At 62.8% G+C, this 17,536-nt stretch overlaps 2 protein-coding genes across 6 annotated transcripts; both read left to right on the plus strand.

Annotated features, from left to right (window-relative positions):
• Nucleotides 1-992: 992 nt before the first annotated feature.
• Nucleotides 993-3,974, plus strand: TUBB4A (tubulin beta 4A class IVa; the record flags this gene model as incomplete). Of its 5 annotated transcripts, none has more annotated exons than XM_080712256.1 (4): nucleotides 993-1,049; nucleotides 1,345-1,453; nucleotides 1,541-1,651; nucleotides 2,917-3,974. In XM_080712256.1, the coding sequence occupies 4 exons, from the start codon at nucleotides 993-995 to the stop codon at nucleotides 3,972-3,974; spliced, it is 1,335 nt and encodes a 444-aa protein (XP_080568382.1). The 5 variants fall into 5 exon arrangements, with proteins under 5 accessions (XP_080568382.1, XP_080568383.1, XP_080568381.1 ...); XM_080712257.1 differs by having other exon boundaries at nucleotides 1,345-1,387; XM_080712255.1 differs by having other exon boundaries at nucleotides 1,345-1,651.
• A 2,063-nt stretch (nucleotides 3,975-6,037) lies between these two features.
• DENND1C (DENN domain containing 1C) lies at nucleotides 6,038-13,568 on the plus strand (the record flags this gene model as incomplete). The annotated part of the gene is made up of 21 exons (XM_080713025.1): nucleotides 6,038-6,101; nucleotides 6,175-6,218; nucleotides 6,345-6,394; nucleotides 7,220-7,342; nucleotides 7,424-7,493; nucleotides 7,610-7,693; nucleotides 7,787-7,852; nucleotides 7,956-8,009; nucleotides 8,099-8,209; nucleotides 8,797-8,897; nucleotides 8,979-9,024; nucleotides 9,127-9,225; nucleotides 9,301-9,426; nucleotides 10,012-10,116; nucleotides 10,902-10,980; nucleotides 11,067-11,107; nucleotides 11,192-11,263; nucleotides 12,065-12,109; nucleotides 12,184-12,291; nucleotides 12,456-12,523; nucleotides 12,650-13,568. The coding sequence occupies exons 1-21, from the start codon at nucleotides 6,053-6,055 to the stop codon at nucleotides 13,566-13,568; spliced, it is 2,460 nt and encodes an 819-aa protein (XP_080569151.1). The 5' UTR covers nucleotides 6,038-6,052.
• Between the last annotated feature and the right edge of the window lie 3,968 nt (nucleotides 13,569-17,536).

Here is a 17,536-nt window from a genome sequence, read left to right on the forward strand (position 1 = left end):
TGGGAGGTGGGTGTTCCTCTTTGGGAACTCCTAGGACCCCTCGGGGGATCACCCCTTCTCCAGTGACAGCCCCTCCAGCCGCCCTCTGTGTGTGTCTGGGGTGCCTTGCTGCCCAGTCTTGAAGAGGGGACAGTCCAGACAGAGACCACAGCGGCCTGCGCTGGGTCGGAGAGCTCCTACAGATGGAGGAGGAGCCCCAGGGCAGCACCTGTCATCTCAGGACTTGAGAGGCCCAGGCAGGAGGATGGCAGGGTGGAAGCCAGGCTTAGCAACTCAGCAACCTCACACGACCCTGTTCCCAAACAAAACAAACCAACAAGCAAACAAAAATTAGCAGGAGCCACATGTCCCACGCTTGTCATCCCAGCACTCGGGAGGCTGAGACAGGAGGATCGCAGGTTCGTGGACAGTCTCAGCTACTTAGGAAGGCCCTTTGCAACTCAGTGAGGCCCTGTTTCAAAATAAGGAATTTTTAAAAAATGGGGCTGGGGGTGTAGCTCGGAGCTAGAATGCCCCTGGGCTCCATCCCCGGTACTAAAAAGAAAGGAAGAAGAAAGGAAAAAGAGCCGGAGGAGCGCAGGATGTTCTGCAGCCCCTGCCGAGCCCACAGGGCCACGACCTCCCCCACCTCCCCCAGGAAATCCGGGCTTTCTCCATACTCATCGCAAAGGTGTCCGGGAGCCCAGCGCCCACCCCTGCACCCCCCAGGCCGCGTCGCCGCCGCCGAGGCCAGGGCCCTGGGGTAGAGCGAGGTGCCGGAGGCCGGGGGCGGGGCCGGGGCGGGGCCGGGGCGGCCGGGGGCGGGGCCGGGCGGCGTGGGCGGGGCCTGGGCGGGGCCTGGGCGGGGCGGGGCTGCGGGCCGGGCGTGACGCGCCCCGCCCGCGCACTTAGAGGCTGGGGCTCCGGGACGCGCCGCGCACCGCATCCCGAGGCCTCGCCCGCAGCGCCGCCGCAGCTCCCAGCGCCCCCGCCGCCGCCGCGTCCCCGCAGCCATGCGAGAGATCGTGCACCTGCAGGCCGGCCAGTGCGGCAACCAGATCGGAGCCAAGGTGCCCCCCGGGCCTGCGCGGGCGCCCCCGGGGGCGGGGGAGGGGCGGCGGCGAACAAAGAGGCCCGGCCGGGGGGAGGGGGCCGGCCTGCGGTCCGCTGGCCCCCGCTGGCCGGACAGCTGGCCCCCTGGCCCCGCGGCGCACAAAGGGACGCGCCCTCCGCCCCGGGCCAGCCGGGTCGCGCCGGGGTCGCGCTGGGGTGCCGCGGGCTCGCCCCGGGCCCGGTCACCTTGCTGTGGGGGGGCCCCGGCCCGCCTCCCGGCCCGCCTCACCCTCCGGCCTCTGCACCCTCCAGTTCTGGGAGGTCATCAGCGACGAGCATGGCATTGACCCCACGGGCACCTACCACGGGGACAGCGACCTGCAGCTGGAGAGGATCAACGTGTACTACAACGAGGCCACAGGTAGGGCGGGGGCCGCGGAGGAGGGCTGGGGACGCCCCCCCCCCCCCCCCCGCCGGCCTCTCGCGAGCCGCCATCTGCTCCCGGCAGGAGGGAACTATGTCCCCCGAGCTGTGCTGGTGGACCTGGAGCCCGGGACCATGGACTCCGTGCGCTCAGGCCCCTTCGGCCAGATCTTTCGGCCTGACAACTTTGTTTTTGGTGAGTGGGGGTCGGGGGCGCAAGCGGGGAGCCCCTGAGTTCCCCACGCTCCACCTGGCCGGCCAGAGTTGGGGTGTGAGGGGGACGCAGGCCACTGCGGTGGGGGGGGAGGCCTGGAGAGGCAGTGGGGACGCAGCCAGGTCAGAGGAGGCTGCCCGCAGCGTTTTAATTTCACAATCTGGATTGGAGCCACTACCCGGATGCGAATCCCAGCTCTGCTACATCATGCGTTCAACACATAGTGAGCACCTGATGTATGCCAGGCCCTTGAGCAGAAGCTAGGGCGACCGCAGAGGGCAAGAGAGACCAGGCCGAGACCCGCAGCCCCGAGCCTGGAGCTGGCACCCTGCCAGAGGGAGACAGCCGCAGGGATCAGTGGGTAAAACTTAGCCGGGCACACGCCTGGACCCCCAGTACCTGAGAGGCCGAGACAGGAGGACCACAGGTTCCAAGGTAGCCTCGCAGGTAGGAAGACTTTCATCAACCTAGCAAGGCACTGTTTCAAAATAAAAATATGGCTAGGGTGTAGTTCAGAGGGAGAATGCCCCTGAGTTCAATCCCCAGACCACAAAAATAAATAAGTAGATAAATAAACAAACATGGGCTGGGTGTGGTGGCGCACGCTTGTCATCCCAGCACTCTGGAGGCTGAGACCAGAGGATCAGGGTTCGCCGACAGCCTCAGCTACTTAGTGAGGCCTCCGCATCTAAGTGAGACCCGGTTTCAAAATAAAGAATAAAAAAACAGGGCAGGGGATGTAGCTCGGAGGTCAAATGCCCCTGGGTTCCATCCCCAGACCCGCAAAAAAAAAAAAAAAAAAAAAAATATACAATCATGATATTGGGGATTGAACCCAGTGACATTCTACCTCCGAGCTACCCCCCAGCTCTATTTATTATTTAGTTTGTTTGTTTTGAGACAGGATCTCACTAAGTTGCCGAGGCTGGCCAGGAACCTGCGGTCCTCCTGTCTCAGCCTCACAGGTACCAGGATTGCAAGCACGTGGCACCATGCCCAGCTTTTAGTTTCTATTTGAAACAGGGTCTCCAGGCCAGTCTCCCTAAGTTGCTGAGGCTGGGCTCGAACCTCCGAGCCTCGCATCTCAGCCTCCCAGGGCCACCACGCCGGGCTCCCTATCCTGGGGGTTGTATCTGCTATCTGGTACTACTCAGCTCCTAAGGGCCCTCGGGAGTGCGGTAGACAGGGTGGCGGGTGCGGCTCCCCCAGATGCCTGCACGGTCGGTCCCCTCCCGTTCCCTCCCCAGGCCAATCCGGAGCCGGCAACAACTGGGCCAAGGGCCACTACACGGAGGGCGCGGAGCTGGTGGACGCGGTCCTGGACGTGGTGCGGAAGGAGGCCGAGAGCTGCGACTGCCTGCAGGGCTTCCAGCTGACCCACTCGCTGGGCGGCGGCACGGGCTCGGGCATGGGCACCCTGCTCATCAGCAAGATCCGCGAGGAGTTCCCTGACCGCATCATGAACACCTTCAGCGTGGTGCCCTCGCCCAAGGTGTCGGACACGGTGGTGGAGCCCTACAACGCCACGCTGTCCGTGCACCAGCTGGTGGAGAACACGGACGAGACCTACTGCATCGACAACGAGGCCCTGTACGACATCTGCTTCCGCACCCTCAAGCTGACCACCCCCACCTACGGCGACCTCAACCACCTGGTGTCGGCCACCATGAGCGGGGTCACCACCTGCCTGCGCTTCCCGGGCCAGCTCAACGCCGACCTGCGCAAGCTGGCCGTCAACATGGTGCCCTTCCCGCGCCTGCACTTCTTCATGCCCGGCTTCGCGCCCCTGACCAGCCGGGGCAGCCAGCAGTACCGCGCCCTGACCGTGCCCGAGCTCACCCAGCAGATGTTCGACGCCAAGAACATGATGGCGGCCTGCGACCCCCGCCACGGCCGCTACCTGACGGTGGCCGCCGTCTTCCGCGGCCGCATGTCCATGAAGGAGGTGGACGAGCAGATGCTGGCCGTGCAGAGCAAGAACAGCAGCTACTTCGTGGAGTGGATCCCCAACAACGTGAAGACGGCCGTGTGCGACATCCCGCCCCGCGGCCTCAAGATGGCGGCCACCTTCATCGGCAACAGCACGGCCATCCAGGAGCTGTTCAAGCGCATCTCGGAGCAGTTCACCGCCATGTTCCGGCGCAAGGCCTTCCTGCACTGGTACACGGGCGAGGGCATGGACGAGATGGAGTTCACCGAGGCCGAGAGCAACATGAACGACCTGGTGTCCGAGTACCAGCAGTACCAGGACGCCACGGCCGAGGAGGGCGAGTTTGAGGAGGAGGCCGAGGAGGAGGTGGCCTAGGGCGCCCTCCGCAGCTCCCGGCGGCCCCCAGCCCCCGGCAAAGCTTCTGACACCCAGATCCCCTCTCCAGCCCCAAGAACCCAGGACGCCCCTCCCCGCCTGGCTGCGCCCTGACCCTGGACCCCGCGACCCTGCCTCCCTGACCCTCACGATACTGGGACACCTTGGCACCTCTGCATCATCGCTGACCCTAGATACCTCTGACCCTTGACCCCACTTTATCAACAGTCCCCCCGGAGCTCTTTCAACGTCAACACCCCAGTGAACCCCTTCGCCCTTCCTGATCCTGCAAAGCCGCGCCTTGACGAGCCCCCCTTCGCCCCACCTCGCCTCCACCTTCAACACCCCTCCCCACGCCCCATCACACCTCCAGACGCCCCAGCCTCGCCCTCCATCAATAAAGCAATTGTTTTCCCCGACATGATTCTGCGATTTAATTCCTTGTGCGGGAAGCGAGCGCCCCCTACAGGCAGAGGTGGACACTGCCGGTCATCTAATCGTGTGTGGGAGGACGCTGGGGATTGAAGCGGGGGGTTCTGCCTCTGAGCTACTCCCCCAGCCCTGTTTTTAATGGGGGTTTTCCTAGGTGGATGAGTCTCACGACTTGCTGAGGCTGTCCTCCAGCCTGCCACCCTCCAGTCTCAGCCTCCTAAGTGCTGAAATTACAGGCATGTGCCATCACCCTGGTCTACATTTTTATTTTGAACTGGCCGCACTAAGTTGCTGAGGCTGTCCTTGAACCTGTGAACCTCCTGTCTCAGCCTCCCAAGGACTGAGATGACGGGAGTGTGCTGCACTGTGCCCAGCTGAGCCATCTAATCTGGCCTGGTGAGTACTTAGTGAGACCGTCACCAACTCAGTAAGACTATTTCAAAACTAAAAATAGGGCTAGGGTATAGCTCAGGGGCAAAGTGCCCCTAGGTTCAACCTCCAGTGCCAAAAAAGGAAAAAAGAAAAAAAAAAGTTAAGGGCTAAAGGCAGGGAAGTGTGTTGGACAGACAGAATCCTCCCTTCTCCAGAACAAGGCAGACTCAGCAAAGGGGCCTGGACTGGCCCAGCCTGGCCTCTGAGCCCACCCTGCTCCTGGCGCACTCACCCCAGGGAAGGTCCCTGAGCAGGACCCCAGGTTTCTGGCTCCCGGCAGGCGGGGCGCGGGCCTCCGTCCGGGGAGGACGTCGTCACCCCGTTAAACTTCCTCTGTCAGCCACACAGGAAGTGGAGCGGGCTGGGGCCCAGCCGGAGCACACACGGGCCCCTGGGACCCCTGGGGAAAGGGCCTCGCGGAGGCATGGACTCCAGAGCTGAGTAAGAGCCGCTCCTCCCTCATCCTCTGGACCACGGTTTCCAGGCCTGGGCTGGGGCGGAGGGGAGCTGGGGCGGGGCCGGCAGGGGCGGGTTGCTGCCTCAGGCTGGACCTCACTGGCCTCCCCGTGGACTCCTCCTGGTCGCTCAGGTCGGTGACCCTGGCCCCTCCTCTCCCTCTTCCTGGCCCCTTGAAGGGGTGGATGCTTGTACCTGGGGAAGGGGCTCGCATACTCCTCTGGGTGTGTATTTCCAGGTGCTTGTACCTGGTGGCTTCGGGGGTCTGCAGCCTGGGGGAGGGGAGAGGCTGTGTGTTCTCAGGAGCGGGGCTTGGATAAAGTTGACGGCAGTCCCCACGTCAGGGGCCCTATAAAGCAGGCCAGGCCAGCATGTGCAGCTGGTCTCCCCTGCCCCAGCCCGCCATCTCTGAGCCAGCACACGTCCCAGCATCCTCTGTGAGCGGTGGGGACAGGGAAGAAGGCCGGTGGTGGGCTCACAGCACGCCCCAGGGCATCCTGCCTTCCCAGCTCTGGTGAGAAGTGTAAGGTTCACCACCCGGGCCCTGTGAACCTCACACAGAGACACGGGCAAACCCCAGGGCGCCTGCACACTGACACCGAGACTCTCACAACCACGCAAAAGGAGACGGGCGTGACCTAGCTCACCTCTGCCGTGGCACACACGCTCACGGTCCCACCCCACGGACACATGGGACTCATACACACATGCCCCGGCCCACGAAGCCTCCTCCTTCCCGCAGAGGGCGGCCGCCCGCCATGTTCTACTGGTTCTTCGAAGCCGCCTGCCCAGCCTCGCTGCAGGAGGGTGAGTTAGGAGCCCTGGGAAGAGGGAGGCTGAGATCGACGGCCTGAACTGAGACGTCCGCTCTCTCCTGCAGATCCACCCGTCCTGAGACAGTTCCCCCCAGATTTCAGGGACCAGGTATTCGGGCGAGCTGCCTGCTCCCCCAGGGCCGGGCCGTTCCCTCCTGGGAGGGAGCCCTGCCGGGGACCTGGAGCTGGGGGTGGGCCAGACCTAGGTGGCATCGGTACCCTTCTCTGCCTCCAGGAAGCCATGCGGATGGTGCCCAAGTTCTGCTTCCCTTTTGATGTGGAAAGGTATGGAAGGGGGCAGAGACACAGGAGCCCCAGATTCTCAGGGGCCCTAAAGGTTAAACCCCCAGCAACGGAGATCTGGAGATCCATCCATCCAGAGACCTGGAGAGCCAGGGACCAGGCAATCAGACACTCTTAACGACTAATGAGGAAAATGCATGGGGACCCAGGGGGCCAAGGGTGCAGACGCTGCCTACCAAGGACCAGTGAACATGTGGCTTCAGATACCAAGCAGCCCATAAAACCAGAGACCTGAGCCAGGTGTGGTGCACGCCTGTCACCCAGTACCTGGGAGGCTGAGACCGGAGACTCATAGACTCAGGACCAGCCTCAGCAACTTAGCAAGACCCTGTTTCAAAATTTAAAAAAATAAGATAAGAAGGGCTGGGGGTGTATCCTGGAGGTATAACACCCCTGAGTTCTATCCCCAGTACCAAATGATAACAATAAAATAATAATCCGGGCATGGTGGCGCACGCTTGTCATCCCAGCATCTGGGAGGCTGAGACAGGAGGATCTCAGTTTGCGGACAGCCTCAGCTACTTAATGAGGCCGTTTGTAACTTAGTGAGACCCTGTCTCAAAATAAATAACAACAAGGCTGGGGTGTAGCTCAGAGATCAAATGCCCCTGGGTTCCATCCCCAAACCCACACACACACACACACACACACACAAAAATAATAATAATAATAATAATAATAATAATAATAATAAAATATGTGCACCCAAGGCCCAGCGTCGTGGGTGCAGCAGTAACAGCAACCTTGGCGGGGTGGGGTATGGAGGCTGAGATGCCCAGACTCTCCAAGAGCCGTTCCCACCTGCAGGGAGCCCCCCAGCTGCACCGCCGTGCAACATTTTACCTTCGCCCTCACTGACCTGGCTGGCAACCGCAGGTTCGGCTTCTGCCGCCTGCGAGCCGGCGCCCGGAGCTGTCTGTGCATCCTCAGGTACGGGGTGGGGGCTGGCATGGGAGCAGAGGGGGGCCTGGCCCCTGAGCACGTCCTGAAGCCTGCCTTCTCCCTCTGTAGCCACCTGCCCTGGTTTGAGATATTCTACAAGCTGCTCAACACAGTTGGGGACCTCCTAGCTCAGGGCCAGGTGAGGCCAGCCCTGCCCCATACCTCTCTGCACTCCCAGGCCGCCTGCCCCGCGCCCCCGACTCCTCCCAGGCCACCCAGCCCTGGGTGCTCAAACACCCGCTATGCCGCACCTAGGTGTCGGAGGCGGAGGAACTTCTTCTAACCCTGCAGCAACAGCCGCTGCCTCCCGGGCACCGCCTCTCCAGGGGGCCGGAGCTGGTAAGCAGCCCCCAACTCCGGAGTGCTGGACACTTAGGTGGATAGGGAGGTGGTGTCCAGCCCCAAGGACCACTGTCCATACCCGTCCCCCAGGCCAGCAGACGGACCATCTCCAGTGACCACCATATCCTGCCCCCTGCCCCTGGGAATAGCAGGCTGGTGAGCGGGGCGTGGGGGACCTGGAAGGCTGGGCACCCAGGTGGGGGCCACCCAAGGCTGACTGACCCCCACTCCCACCCCACCCCGCCAATGGCGCCGCCAGCTGTCCTGCTTTGTGGCTCCGGACTCCCGCCGTCTACCATCCATCCCGGAGAACGTAAGGAGGGGTGCCGGAGGAGACCTGGGCGCGGAGCGGCGGGTGCCAGCCCTGGGCGCCGCCCACGCAGGCCTGGCTCTGTCCCTCAGCGGAACCTAACGGAGCTGGTGGTGGCGGTGACAGGCGAGAACATCGTGGGCCTGTTCGCCGCGCTCCTGGCCGAGCGAAGAGTCCTGCTCACTGCCAGCAAGCTGAGCACGGTGAGGGCCTGGCTGGGGCTGATTCCAGCTCCAGCGGCCCAGGGAGCCCAGGGGGCAGGGCCTCCCCATCCTTGCGCAGAGAATCGGGCTCCCTGGAAACCCAGACCCAGGCTCCACCCCCTAAGGACCACAGCAGGCTTGGCTCCGCCCCGGAAGGGCGAGACCCGGGAGCGCTGAGTTCCAGCTCCGCCCCTAGGGGAAAGATGGGTGACGCTGAATATTGGTTCCCTGGCTCTGTGGGCGTGGCCAAAAGATCGTTCTCTGGCCCCTCCCCTTTGGACAGGACCCTAGAGACAGGACCAGGGCCGGTAGAACCTTAGCTCCGCCCCCCAGAGGGCAGGAGCTAAATTGCCTGAGGTCTTCGCGTCTCCGCATCCCAAGTGCCGGGATTACAAGAGCGTGCTACCACGCCCGGCCCATTTTTTTGTTTTAAATATTTTATTTTTTATTATTCATTTATTTATTTTGTGGTATCTGGCGACCAACCTAAAAGGAATGAGTTTCCGCCCATCCTCCCGGGCGCGGGTGGGGGAGAGGGGAGGTCTGCGCCGCCCTGGGCCTCCTGACTCCACCGCCCCGCGTCCCAGCTGACCTCGTGCGTCCACGCGTCCTGCGCTCTGCTCCACCCCATGCGCTGGGAGCACGTGCTCATCCCCACGCTGCCCCCGCACCTGCTGGATTACTGCTGGTGAGGAAGGGGCTGGGGAGGGGCAGGCCGCAGGAAGGGGGTGGCATCCGGGCGGCTCCCACCTGACGCTGACCCCCGCAGCGCGCCCATGCCGTACCTCATTGGAGTGCACGCCAGCCTGGCAGAGGTGAGCGCCCACCACCGGGGCGGCGGCTGGCGGGGTGCCCCTCTCCCCAGGTCCCCGGACGCCCCTGGCCTTGGCTCTGAGGCGCCGCCCCCTCCCCTGCAGAGAGTCCGGGACAAAGCCCTGGAGGACGTCGTGGTGATGAACGTGGACGCCAACACCTTGGAGACGCCCTTCCAGGACGTGCAGGCGCTGCCCCCCGACGTGGTCAGTGTCGCTCCCCCGCTCCCGGCCTCGGGCCCGCACCTGCTCACTGGGTGTCTCCGCCTCGTCCTCCAGGTGTCCTTGCTGAGGCTGCAGCTGAGGAAGGTGGCGCTGAGCCCCGGGGAAGGAGTGTCCCGTCTGTTCCTTAAAGCCCAGGCCCTGCTCTTTGGGGGGTACCGAGACGCACTGGTCTGCAGCCCGGTGAGCGGCGGGCACGGAAGCCGAGGCAGAGCCCCTGGCTGGGCTGCTGAGGGGTTAAAAATGATAATGATAGCTAGGCAGGTGGTGGCCTACGCTTGGAATCCCAGCCTTTGAGAGGCTGAGACAGAGAGACCTACTTTTAGGCTCCTGAAGGGATTAAGGGGTGAGACAGGAGGTTCACGGTTCACGGACAGCCTCAGCTACTTAGGCCCTTTGCAACTCAGTGAGACTCGGCTTCAAAATAAAGGATAAAAAAGCCAGGCGTGGTGGCGCACGCTTATAATCCCCGCGCTTGGGAGGCTGAGACAGGAGGATCACGTAGGTTCGAAGCCAGCCTCGGCTGGTTTAAGAGACCCTGTTTCCAAATAAAATAAGAAATAGGTCTGGGAGTGTAGCCCGGAGGCAGAATGCCCCTGGGTTCCATCCCCAGTACTGCAAAAAAAAAAAAAAAAAAAAAAAAAAGCCCGAGTCCTGATGCACTCAGGAACCCAGCCGGAGCCCAATTAGTGTGGCGCCTCAGCCATCTGAACGCAGGAGGCAGCTGGGGGCTGGAAGGGCCGCTCTGGATGGAGGTCCTTCTTCCAGGGTCAGCCCATAACCTTCGATGAAGAAGCCTTCTTGGCCCAGAAGCCCGGGGCGCCCCTGCAGGCCTTCCACCGGCGGGCCGTGCACCTCCAGCTGTTCAAGCAGGTGCGCCAGCGCCCAGGGGGAAGCCAGGGCCTGAGATGCGCTGCAGGGCCCCGGGGGCGGGGCCGGAGGGGCGGGGCTAGGTCGACTGCTGGGCCCCGGGGCGGGGCCAGGATAAATTGCTGGGTCCTGAGGGCGGGGCTAAGTAGACTGCTGGACCCCGGGGGCGGGGCTGCAGGGGCGGTACTAGGTGGGCTGCAGGGCCCCGGGGGCGGGGCTATGTGAACTGCTGCACCTTGGGGGCGGGGCTAAGTGGACAGCTGGTCCTGGGGGCGGGGCTCCAGATGGGATAAGTGGAACTGAACTCCAGGGTCGTCCCTCTCCCCCTCGAGAGACCTACTTTTAGGCTCCTGAAGGGATTAGGAGTGGGAACAAATTCCTGGATTCCAAAGCAGCATCCCCCTGGGTCAAGGGGGGGGGGTCTGTGGGGATTCTAGGGGGGGTCCTGGCTGTGGACCCCCTTTCAGGTGGAGGAGGCGGGTCGGACTTCTGGGTGCTGGGGGCTTGGGGCCAGACTCCTGGGTTCCTGAAGGAGGTCGGGTATTCCAGGCCCCGGGTGCGGTGGAAGGCTGGGTTAGAGTTAGGCTTCTGCCCCCCGTAAGGGAGAACTCCAACCCTGGAGGGCAGGTCCTGCTTGGGGGGAGGGAGAGCTGAGAGTTGGAGCTGTTTCCTATGGTGGGCTCCCGATTCCCGGGTCCTTGGCGTGGCCTCTGGAGGGGCCAGCGATGGCGTCTGTACTTGGGGGGGACACAGCCGTGACCTTCTTAAGCGTCTGGTCCTCTCCCCAGTTCATCGATGCTCGGCTGGAGATGCTCAACGCCGGGGAGGGCTTCTCCGACCCGTTTGAGCAGGAGATTGCTTCCTCAGGTGAGCCGGGAGGCCCGCGTCCCGCCCCCAGCACCCCCAGCTGTGTGCAAGTGACCTTAGCTGGTACTGTGTCCTCCTTACCCCAGGCACGCTTCGCCCCTACCAGCTGTGGGCAGACAACCTCAAGGTAGGAACACCAAAGCTCATGCCCCAGGAGAGTCCCCAACAGGCTGACCCCAAGCCTCTGCCCTTCCATGCCTTCTGTTCCTAGAAAGGCGGAGGGGCTCTCCTGCATTCGGTCAAGGCCAAAGCACAGCCAGCTGTGAGCAGCATGTACCGCTCGGTGAGGCTGGGCTAGCGGGGTAGCTGCTGACCAGAGGGAGGGATAGAGGACTCTGGGACCCTTCCTGGGAAATGGGACATTTTCACCCTAGCAGACATTTGTTAAGAGCAAACGGTTTTAGCAGAATGGAACCAGCAGCTAAATCATGAATTCTTCTCATTTTTATTTTCAATCACCATTCTGATTTTTGTCAGAATCACGTCTTACTGGTCTAACATTAACAACCAAGATTCATTGGCAAACATCTTTTGGGGGAAGAGGGTACTGGGGATTGGATCCAGGGATGCTCTACCTCTGAGCCACACGCTCCCCCTCCGGCGGATTTTCTTAGTTTGTTTTTGGTACAGGGCTTCCTTGCGTTGCTGAGGCCGGCCTTGAACCTACGATTCTGTCTTAGCCTTCTGCCCTCCAAGTTCTGGGATTCCTGGCGGGCACCTTCTTGCCTCGCTGGTGAATTTTTTGTCCTCAAATTGCATCCCAGCTTCTGCCCTCATTTCTCCCCTCTCCCAAGCCCCAAAGTCTCCTGCAGCTAACCCTTGCACCTCAACATGGTCCATTCAAGTGTATCCTCCACTTCAAGACAGCAGCCCATCTTTAGAAGGCTGTTCCGCCCCCCACCCCCCATTTTATACGGCCAGGAATGCTCCTTTTCTAGCAGTGATGTCTTAGCTGGAGCCAGAGGAGTAGGGAATGTATTGGGCAGACGCAGAGACGACAGGAAATCACAAGAGACCAGAGGCTGCTCGCAAACGCCCCTGTCCAGCTGCCGTGGGCTCTGATTGTCTCCTGGCATCTCCACAGGCCAAGAGCAGCCTGAAGGGAATGCAGAACCTGCTCACATACAAGGTAAGGCTGAGCCCCGGCCAGCGCCCCGGGGCCAGGAGCAGGGGAAGGGCTCCAGTTCTGCACCCTCTTCCTAGGACGGGGACTCCAGCCTGCACAGAGGGGGCTCCCTGCGCGACCCAAGCCTTGGCAGCCGCTCAGATCGCCTGCAGCAGCGTTTGCCCATCACCCGGCACTTCGGACAGGTAAGAATGTCCCGCTCCCCCACGTCCACGCCGAAGCCTGCACTCACCCTGTCTCCGCCTGAAGATCCCCCACATCTGGTGCCCACTTCAAACTCACCCTCTCTCAGAAAGGACCTAGCCCTGAGGTGCCCCAAAGTTACGCTCCCTGCACTCGTCTTTTGCAGAACCGGCCCCTTCGACCCAGCAGGAGACTAAAGCTGGAAGAAGGACTTTCTGAGCCCCTGGGGGAGAGGTAAGGTCAAAGGAGACCAATGCTAGCAGCCGGAGTCCAGGATGGACGGGGAGGGTCCCCAGGCTCTAGAACAGCCCGCTGAGGGCTGGGGGCACAGACAGCCTAGGGTCACCCATCCTCGCCCAGGACCCCTCCTCCGAGCCCTAGAGATGCCCAGGGCCCGTGGGCAGAGGCGGCTCTGGATGGCAGCTTTCTGGGCTCTGGAGAAGAACTGGATCTGCTGAGCGAGATTCTAGACAGCCTGACCACACACACCGAGAGCTCGGGCAGCCTGAGGCCGAGCCAGAGCTTAGAGTGCTGTCACAGAGGAGACCCGGACGGCTGCTTCAGCCTGGTGAGAGCCCGCGCTGCCCGGCCCCTGCGGCCCACCCTGCCTGCCTGCTCCTTCCCACCCAAAAACCAGCAGTACGCCTCCCCTCTTCCCCCCACTCAGCCTGACATCCAAGGGACCGCAGGATGGCGCCCAGATGCACCAGAGCCCCCGTTCCTGTCCCTGCCCGCGGACCTGGCACTACTGCACAGCACCCCGCCTTTGGAGGCCGCCAGCCCCTCAAAGAGCCCCTACCAGCTGCCCGCAGAGGCCGACCAAGAAATCATCTCTGCACCCCAGTTCTCGACAGCGGCCGCAGAGCCAAGCAGCCAGGGGGACCCTGAATCCTCCCCTCCCGCAGAGCCCCTTGTCCTTCATTATCCTGTCCCTCTTCACAAAACAGCCGAGGATCCCAGTGCCCGGGAGAACCCTGGCTCCAGGCCCCCTGCTGCGCCCACCCACCCTCCAGATAGCCCCCAACTCCCGGCCCCCACAAAGGCCAACTCCAGTACTGTCAGGACATCCCAGGCTGGAGATTTTTCTCAGGACCCCTATCTTCCCGCAGAGAACCCTAGAACTCACCCTGCCAAGGTCCTGATAGAGCATGCTCACCCCCGACCCCTCAAGGAGCTGGGAGCCCCCAATTCCAATGCCATGTCCACCATCAGTGGGCAAGAACTCCAGGCTGGGAGACGGCCCCGAGTCGCTGACCTTAAGAAGTGTTTTGAGGGTTAAGGACCAGGGATCAGGAGGGGACCCTGGCCCTTCAATAAAGCTGCCCCAACCAGGAAGCAGGCTGGTGCGTTTATGGGGGTCCTCTCTGAGCAGGAGCATGTCCCTTCCCTGCCCTGGCTCCAGGGCAGACCCTCGCTGGCCCCTAGATCTATCTTCCGAGAGACGCCATCTTTTAACAGCCTCGAAACACTCACTTCTACCTCTCTCTCTCCACCTCGGCTAATATTCCTGCCGACTCCAAAAAGCTTTATTTTGTCTGGCTAGCAGTTTTATATAAATATATAAAGAGTGCGCAGACCCGCCCGCCCTGTCCCCGGGTCCCAAGCACCTTGGTCCCTCTAGCCTTAAGCACTTGAGTGACTTGGTTGGCCCAGGGGGGCCGCTGCCTCTCCCCCGACGCAGACGCAGGGGAGGGACTTAGATAGGCAGGCAGCCCCACACCGTCTCCTTGGAGTCCTGGGGGGCCCGGGCCTCCGCTGCATGGGAAAACTGGAAAAAAAAGGTAGGGGTTGTTGGGCCTGCTGCGGGGGCACCACACACGGCTCAGCAAAGCAGGGAGGTGGTCCCCAGCCCCGGCACCCCGCTGCATGCAGCCAAGCAGAGGCGGCATGCTACAGAGCCCGCCAGGCCAGTGCCCCCGCCCGGCCCCCCGCCCCGAGTCCTCCGGAGGCGTCAGAGGCTGGTGTCTCGGCGATGGCTGCAGCGTGCAGGGCCTCGACGCCCAGCAGTCCTGGGGCACAGGAGAGGCTGCGGCAGGCCCCGGCCTTCAGATGAGCCGCTCCTCCGGCGGCAGCTTGAGGTTGGGGGGTGGCGGCACGCGGGCACCCACCTGCTCCTCGCTGCTGGGGCGGTAGGTGCCCTCCGTCTGCCGCTTCTCCCGGAGTTTCCGCACCAGTAGCACCAGCCCCGCGGCCAGGAGCAAGGCAACCAGGATGGAGAAGACCACGATGATGGCGGTAATGGCCTCCTGGGACTGCGGGGCGTGGAGAGAGGGCAGGGCCGCCCGCCTGAGTCTCAGGATCCTGCTCAGGCCCCCACCCGCCCAATCTGGGGTTCCTGATCCCTTCCCACACATACACCTGCCACTTTCGGGGATCAGCCCTCCAGCGAGGGGTTCCCGGGTCTTCCCCTGCTTTGGGGTTCCCAGGCCACTCCTGCCTGCCGTTTTTGGGGTCCCCTTCTCAAGCACCTTCCACACCTGGGACACCCATCCCCACCACACCTGTCAGCTCAGGTCTGCAGGTGACGGGCATGTGAGGCTCCCGGCAGGTCCGGCTTTCTCGTCCAAGCCCCTCCTCCCTGGGCTCTTGGTACCCTGAGACCTTAGCCCTCCTCCATTTGCCCCACCCACTCTGACCTGCACTTGGGGAGAGAGCCAGGCCCCTCCACCTGCTACATATGGGACCCCAAAGAGCATCCCCCCCCCCCCGGATACTCCCAACTCACCAGACCCCCACTGGAGCTGGGGTCAGTGGGTGAAGTAGTCATGACCGTCTCATTTCCAGAATCTGTTGCTGTGAAGCCCAGGGAAAGGGGATCAATCCAGAAGTCAGAGCCCCTCTCTCCTGACCCCTCTCCACACCCACCAGCAGGGCCCAATTAAAATTCTGCCCTTCTAGCCAAGCCTGGCATTAGGGAGGCTGAGACTGGAGGATCCCGGTCCGCAGCCAGCCTCAGCTACTTCTACTTAGTGAGCCCCTTTGCAACTCAGTGAGACCCTGTCTCAAAATAAGGAATAAAACTAGGGCTGGAGGAAGATTGCCCCTGGGTGTTCAATCCTCAGTACTGCAAAAATATATATATTAAAAAAAAAAAAAAGTTCTGAGTTTCCCATTGGAACAAAAGTCCCAGCAGGCTCTGAACCCCCGGCCCCTCGATGAGGGTCCTCCTCCAGCCAGCTCAGCAGAGCCCCCTCCCCACCCCGGGCAGGGCACAGCAGGCAGGGAGGCCACCAGCGACCTGGGTTGAGTCCGGGGCTATTATAATACAAGGTGTCCCGGCGCCCGGCCCTGCCCCCACCTCCCAACCCCCACCACCCTGGCCCTGGGCCCTTAAGGACCCGCCAGCCCCGCCTTTCCCTGGAGTATCTGACTCACCCCTCCCCCCAGGCTTCCGAAACTGCAGGGCCAGTGGCTGCCGGGCCCACACCTAGAGCCAGCTCTTGTCAACCTGGGCTGGGAACACCCGGCAGGCCCCCGCCCCGCGCCGGCCCACGCGGAGCCCTCCCCTCTCCAGCAGCTCCCCTGAGCGCCCCCGCCCCCGAGCCCGCACCCCAGCCCCCCAGATTCACTCCTTCAAGAGCTCGGTTCTGCTAGACGAGCTCGCGCTGTCCCAAGAAAGAGTCAGAAAGTCTCCAGCCCAGCGCCCGCCCTCCCCAGGGCGGCTGGGCCAGCCCGGTGCCCAGGCTCGAGCCCCGCCCTGCAGAGCCCCGGGACCGGACCCTCCCCGGGCGCCGGGGTCGCTACCTACTTTGGCCCCAGGCCCGGCCCCAGCGGGCCGGCAGCAGCCCCAGGGCCGGGGTCGCCATGGGCTGGGCGACGGGGTGGTGGCGCCAGGGACCGACCGGGCTCCTCGGCGCCGCTCCTAGCGCATCTTGGGCCGGGGGCACCTGCGACCGTGCACCTGGGGGCGGAGGGAGGAGAGACGGCCAAGTGGGGCTGGGGGCTGGACCCCGGCGCGGGCCCACGGAGAGGGGACGCGCCCCGGACGCCCCGAGCTCGCCCCGCCTCCGCCGCCCGAGGTGAGGGATTAAAAATTAACCCGGGGCCGCGGCTCCGGGCGGGGGGAGGGGAGGGGCGGGGGGGGCGCGCGGCCCCTACCTGGCCGGGGTCCTGCTCCGCGCCGGCCCGCTGCCGCCCCGGCCCAGCCCCCCAGGCCGCCCGGCTCCGCTCGCTCCGACCCCACCTGCCCCTCCCGCTCACGTGACCCGGAAAGTTTAGTCACTCACCTGGGACCTGGGATGCGAGCGCACTTCCGGCGGGTGCACCTGAGTCGGGAGGAGGCGCACCTGCAGGAGCCGCCCCCATGGCCGCCGGCGCCCCTCCTGCACCTGCGCCGCGGGCACCTGCGATGCACGCGCGGGTGTGCACGCGTCGCCGACGGAGGGCCGGGGAGGGCGAGGCGTCCTGCCTGCCGGCCAGGCAGCACCTGTGTGCCCCACGCGGGGCGGGGGCAGCCTGGGCGGGGGTCCCCCTGAGAACTCCCGAGTCTCTGCCTGGGTCGCCTCGAGGGCAGCTGGGCGGGGAGTGCACCTGTGGCCAAAACATCCGCCTTATTATATACTTGGTGGGCGCAGAACCCAGGGCACTCTACCTCCGAGATACACCCCCCCCCGCCCTATTTTACTTTTATTTATTTATTTTGGTGGTCTGGGGATGGAACCCAGGGGCCTTCTACCTCCAGGCTACACTCCCAGACCTATTTTATGTTTTGTGTTTTTTTTTTTTTTTTTTTTTAATTTGGAAACAGGGTCTCTTAAGCCAGCAGAGGCTGGTTTCGAACCTGCACCATCCTCCTGTCTCGGCCTCCCAAACGCCCGGATTACAAGCGTGCGCCACCACACCTGCCCGGTTTAGTTTCTATTTTATTTGGAAATAGGGTCTCACTAAGTTGCTGAGAGCCTCACTAAGTAGCTGAGGCTGGCTTCAAACCTGTGCCATCCTCCTGTCTCTGCCTCCCAAGCTCTGGGATTACAAGCGTGCACCACCACACTGGCTATTTTACTTTTTATTTTGGAAGAAGGTCTCACTAAATTGCAGAGGGCCTCACTAAGTTGCTGAGGCTGGCCGCGAATCTGTGATCCTGTCTCAGCCTCCCAAGTGATTCCAAGCTTGTGCCACCACGCCTGACTCTGTGTGTGTGTGTGTGTGTGTGTGTGTGTGTGTGTGTGTGTGTGTGTTACTACAGGTTGAACCCAGGGGCATTCTACCTCTGAGCTACACCCTTAGGTCTTTTTATTCTTTATTTTG

This window comes from Muscardinus avellanarius, assembly GCF_963383645.1.
Source record: "Muscardinus avellanarius genome assembly, chromosome: 16".
Lineage (NCBI taxonomy): Eukaryota > Metazoa > Chordata > Mammalia > Rodentia > Gliridae > Muscardinus > Muscardinus avellanarius.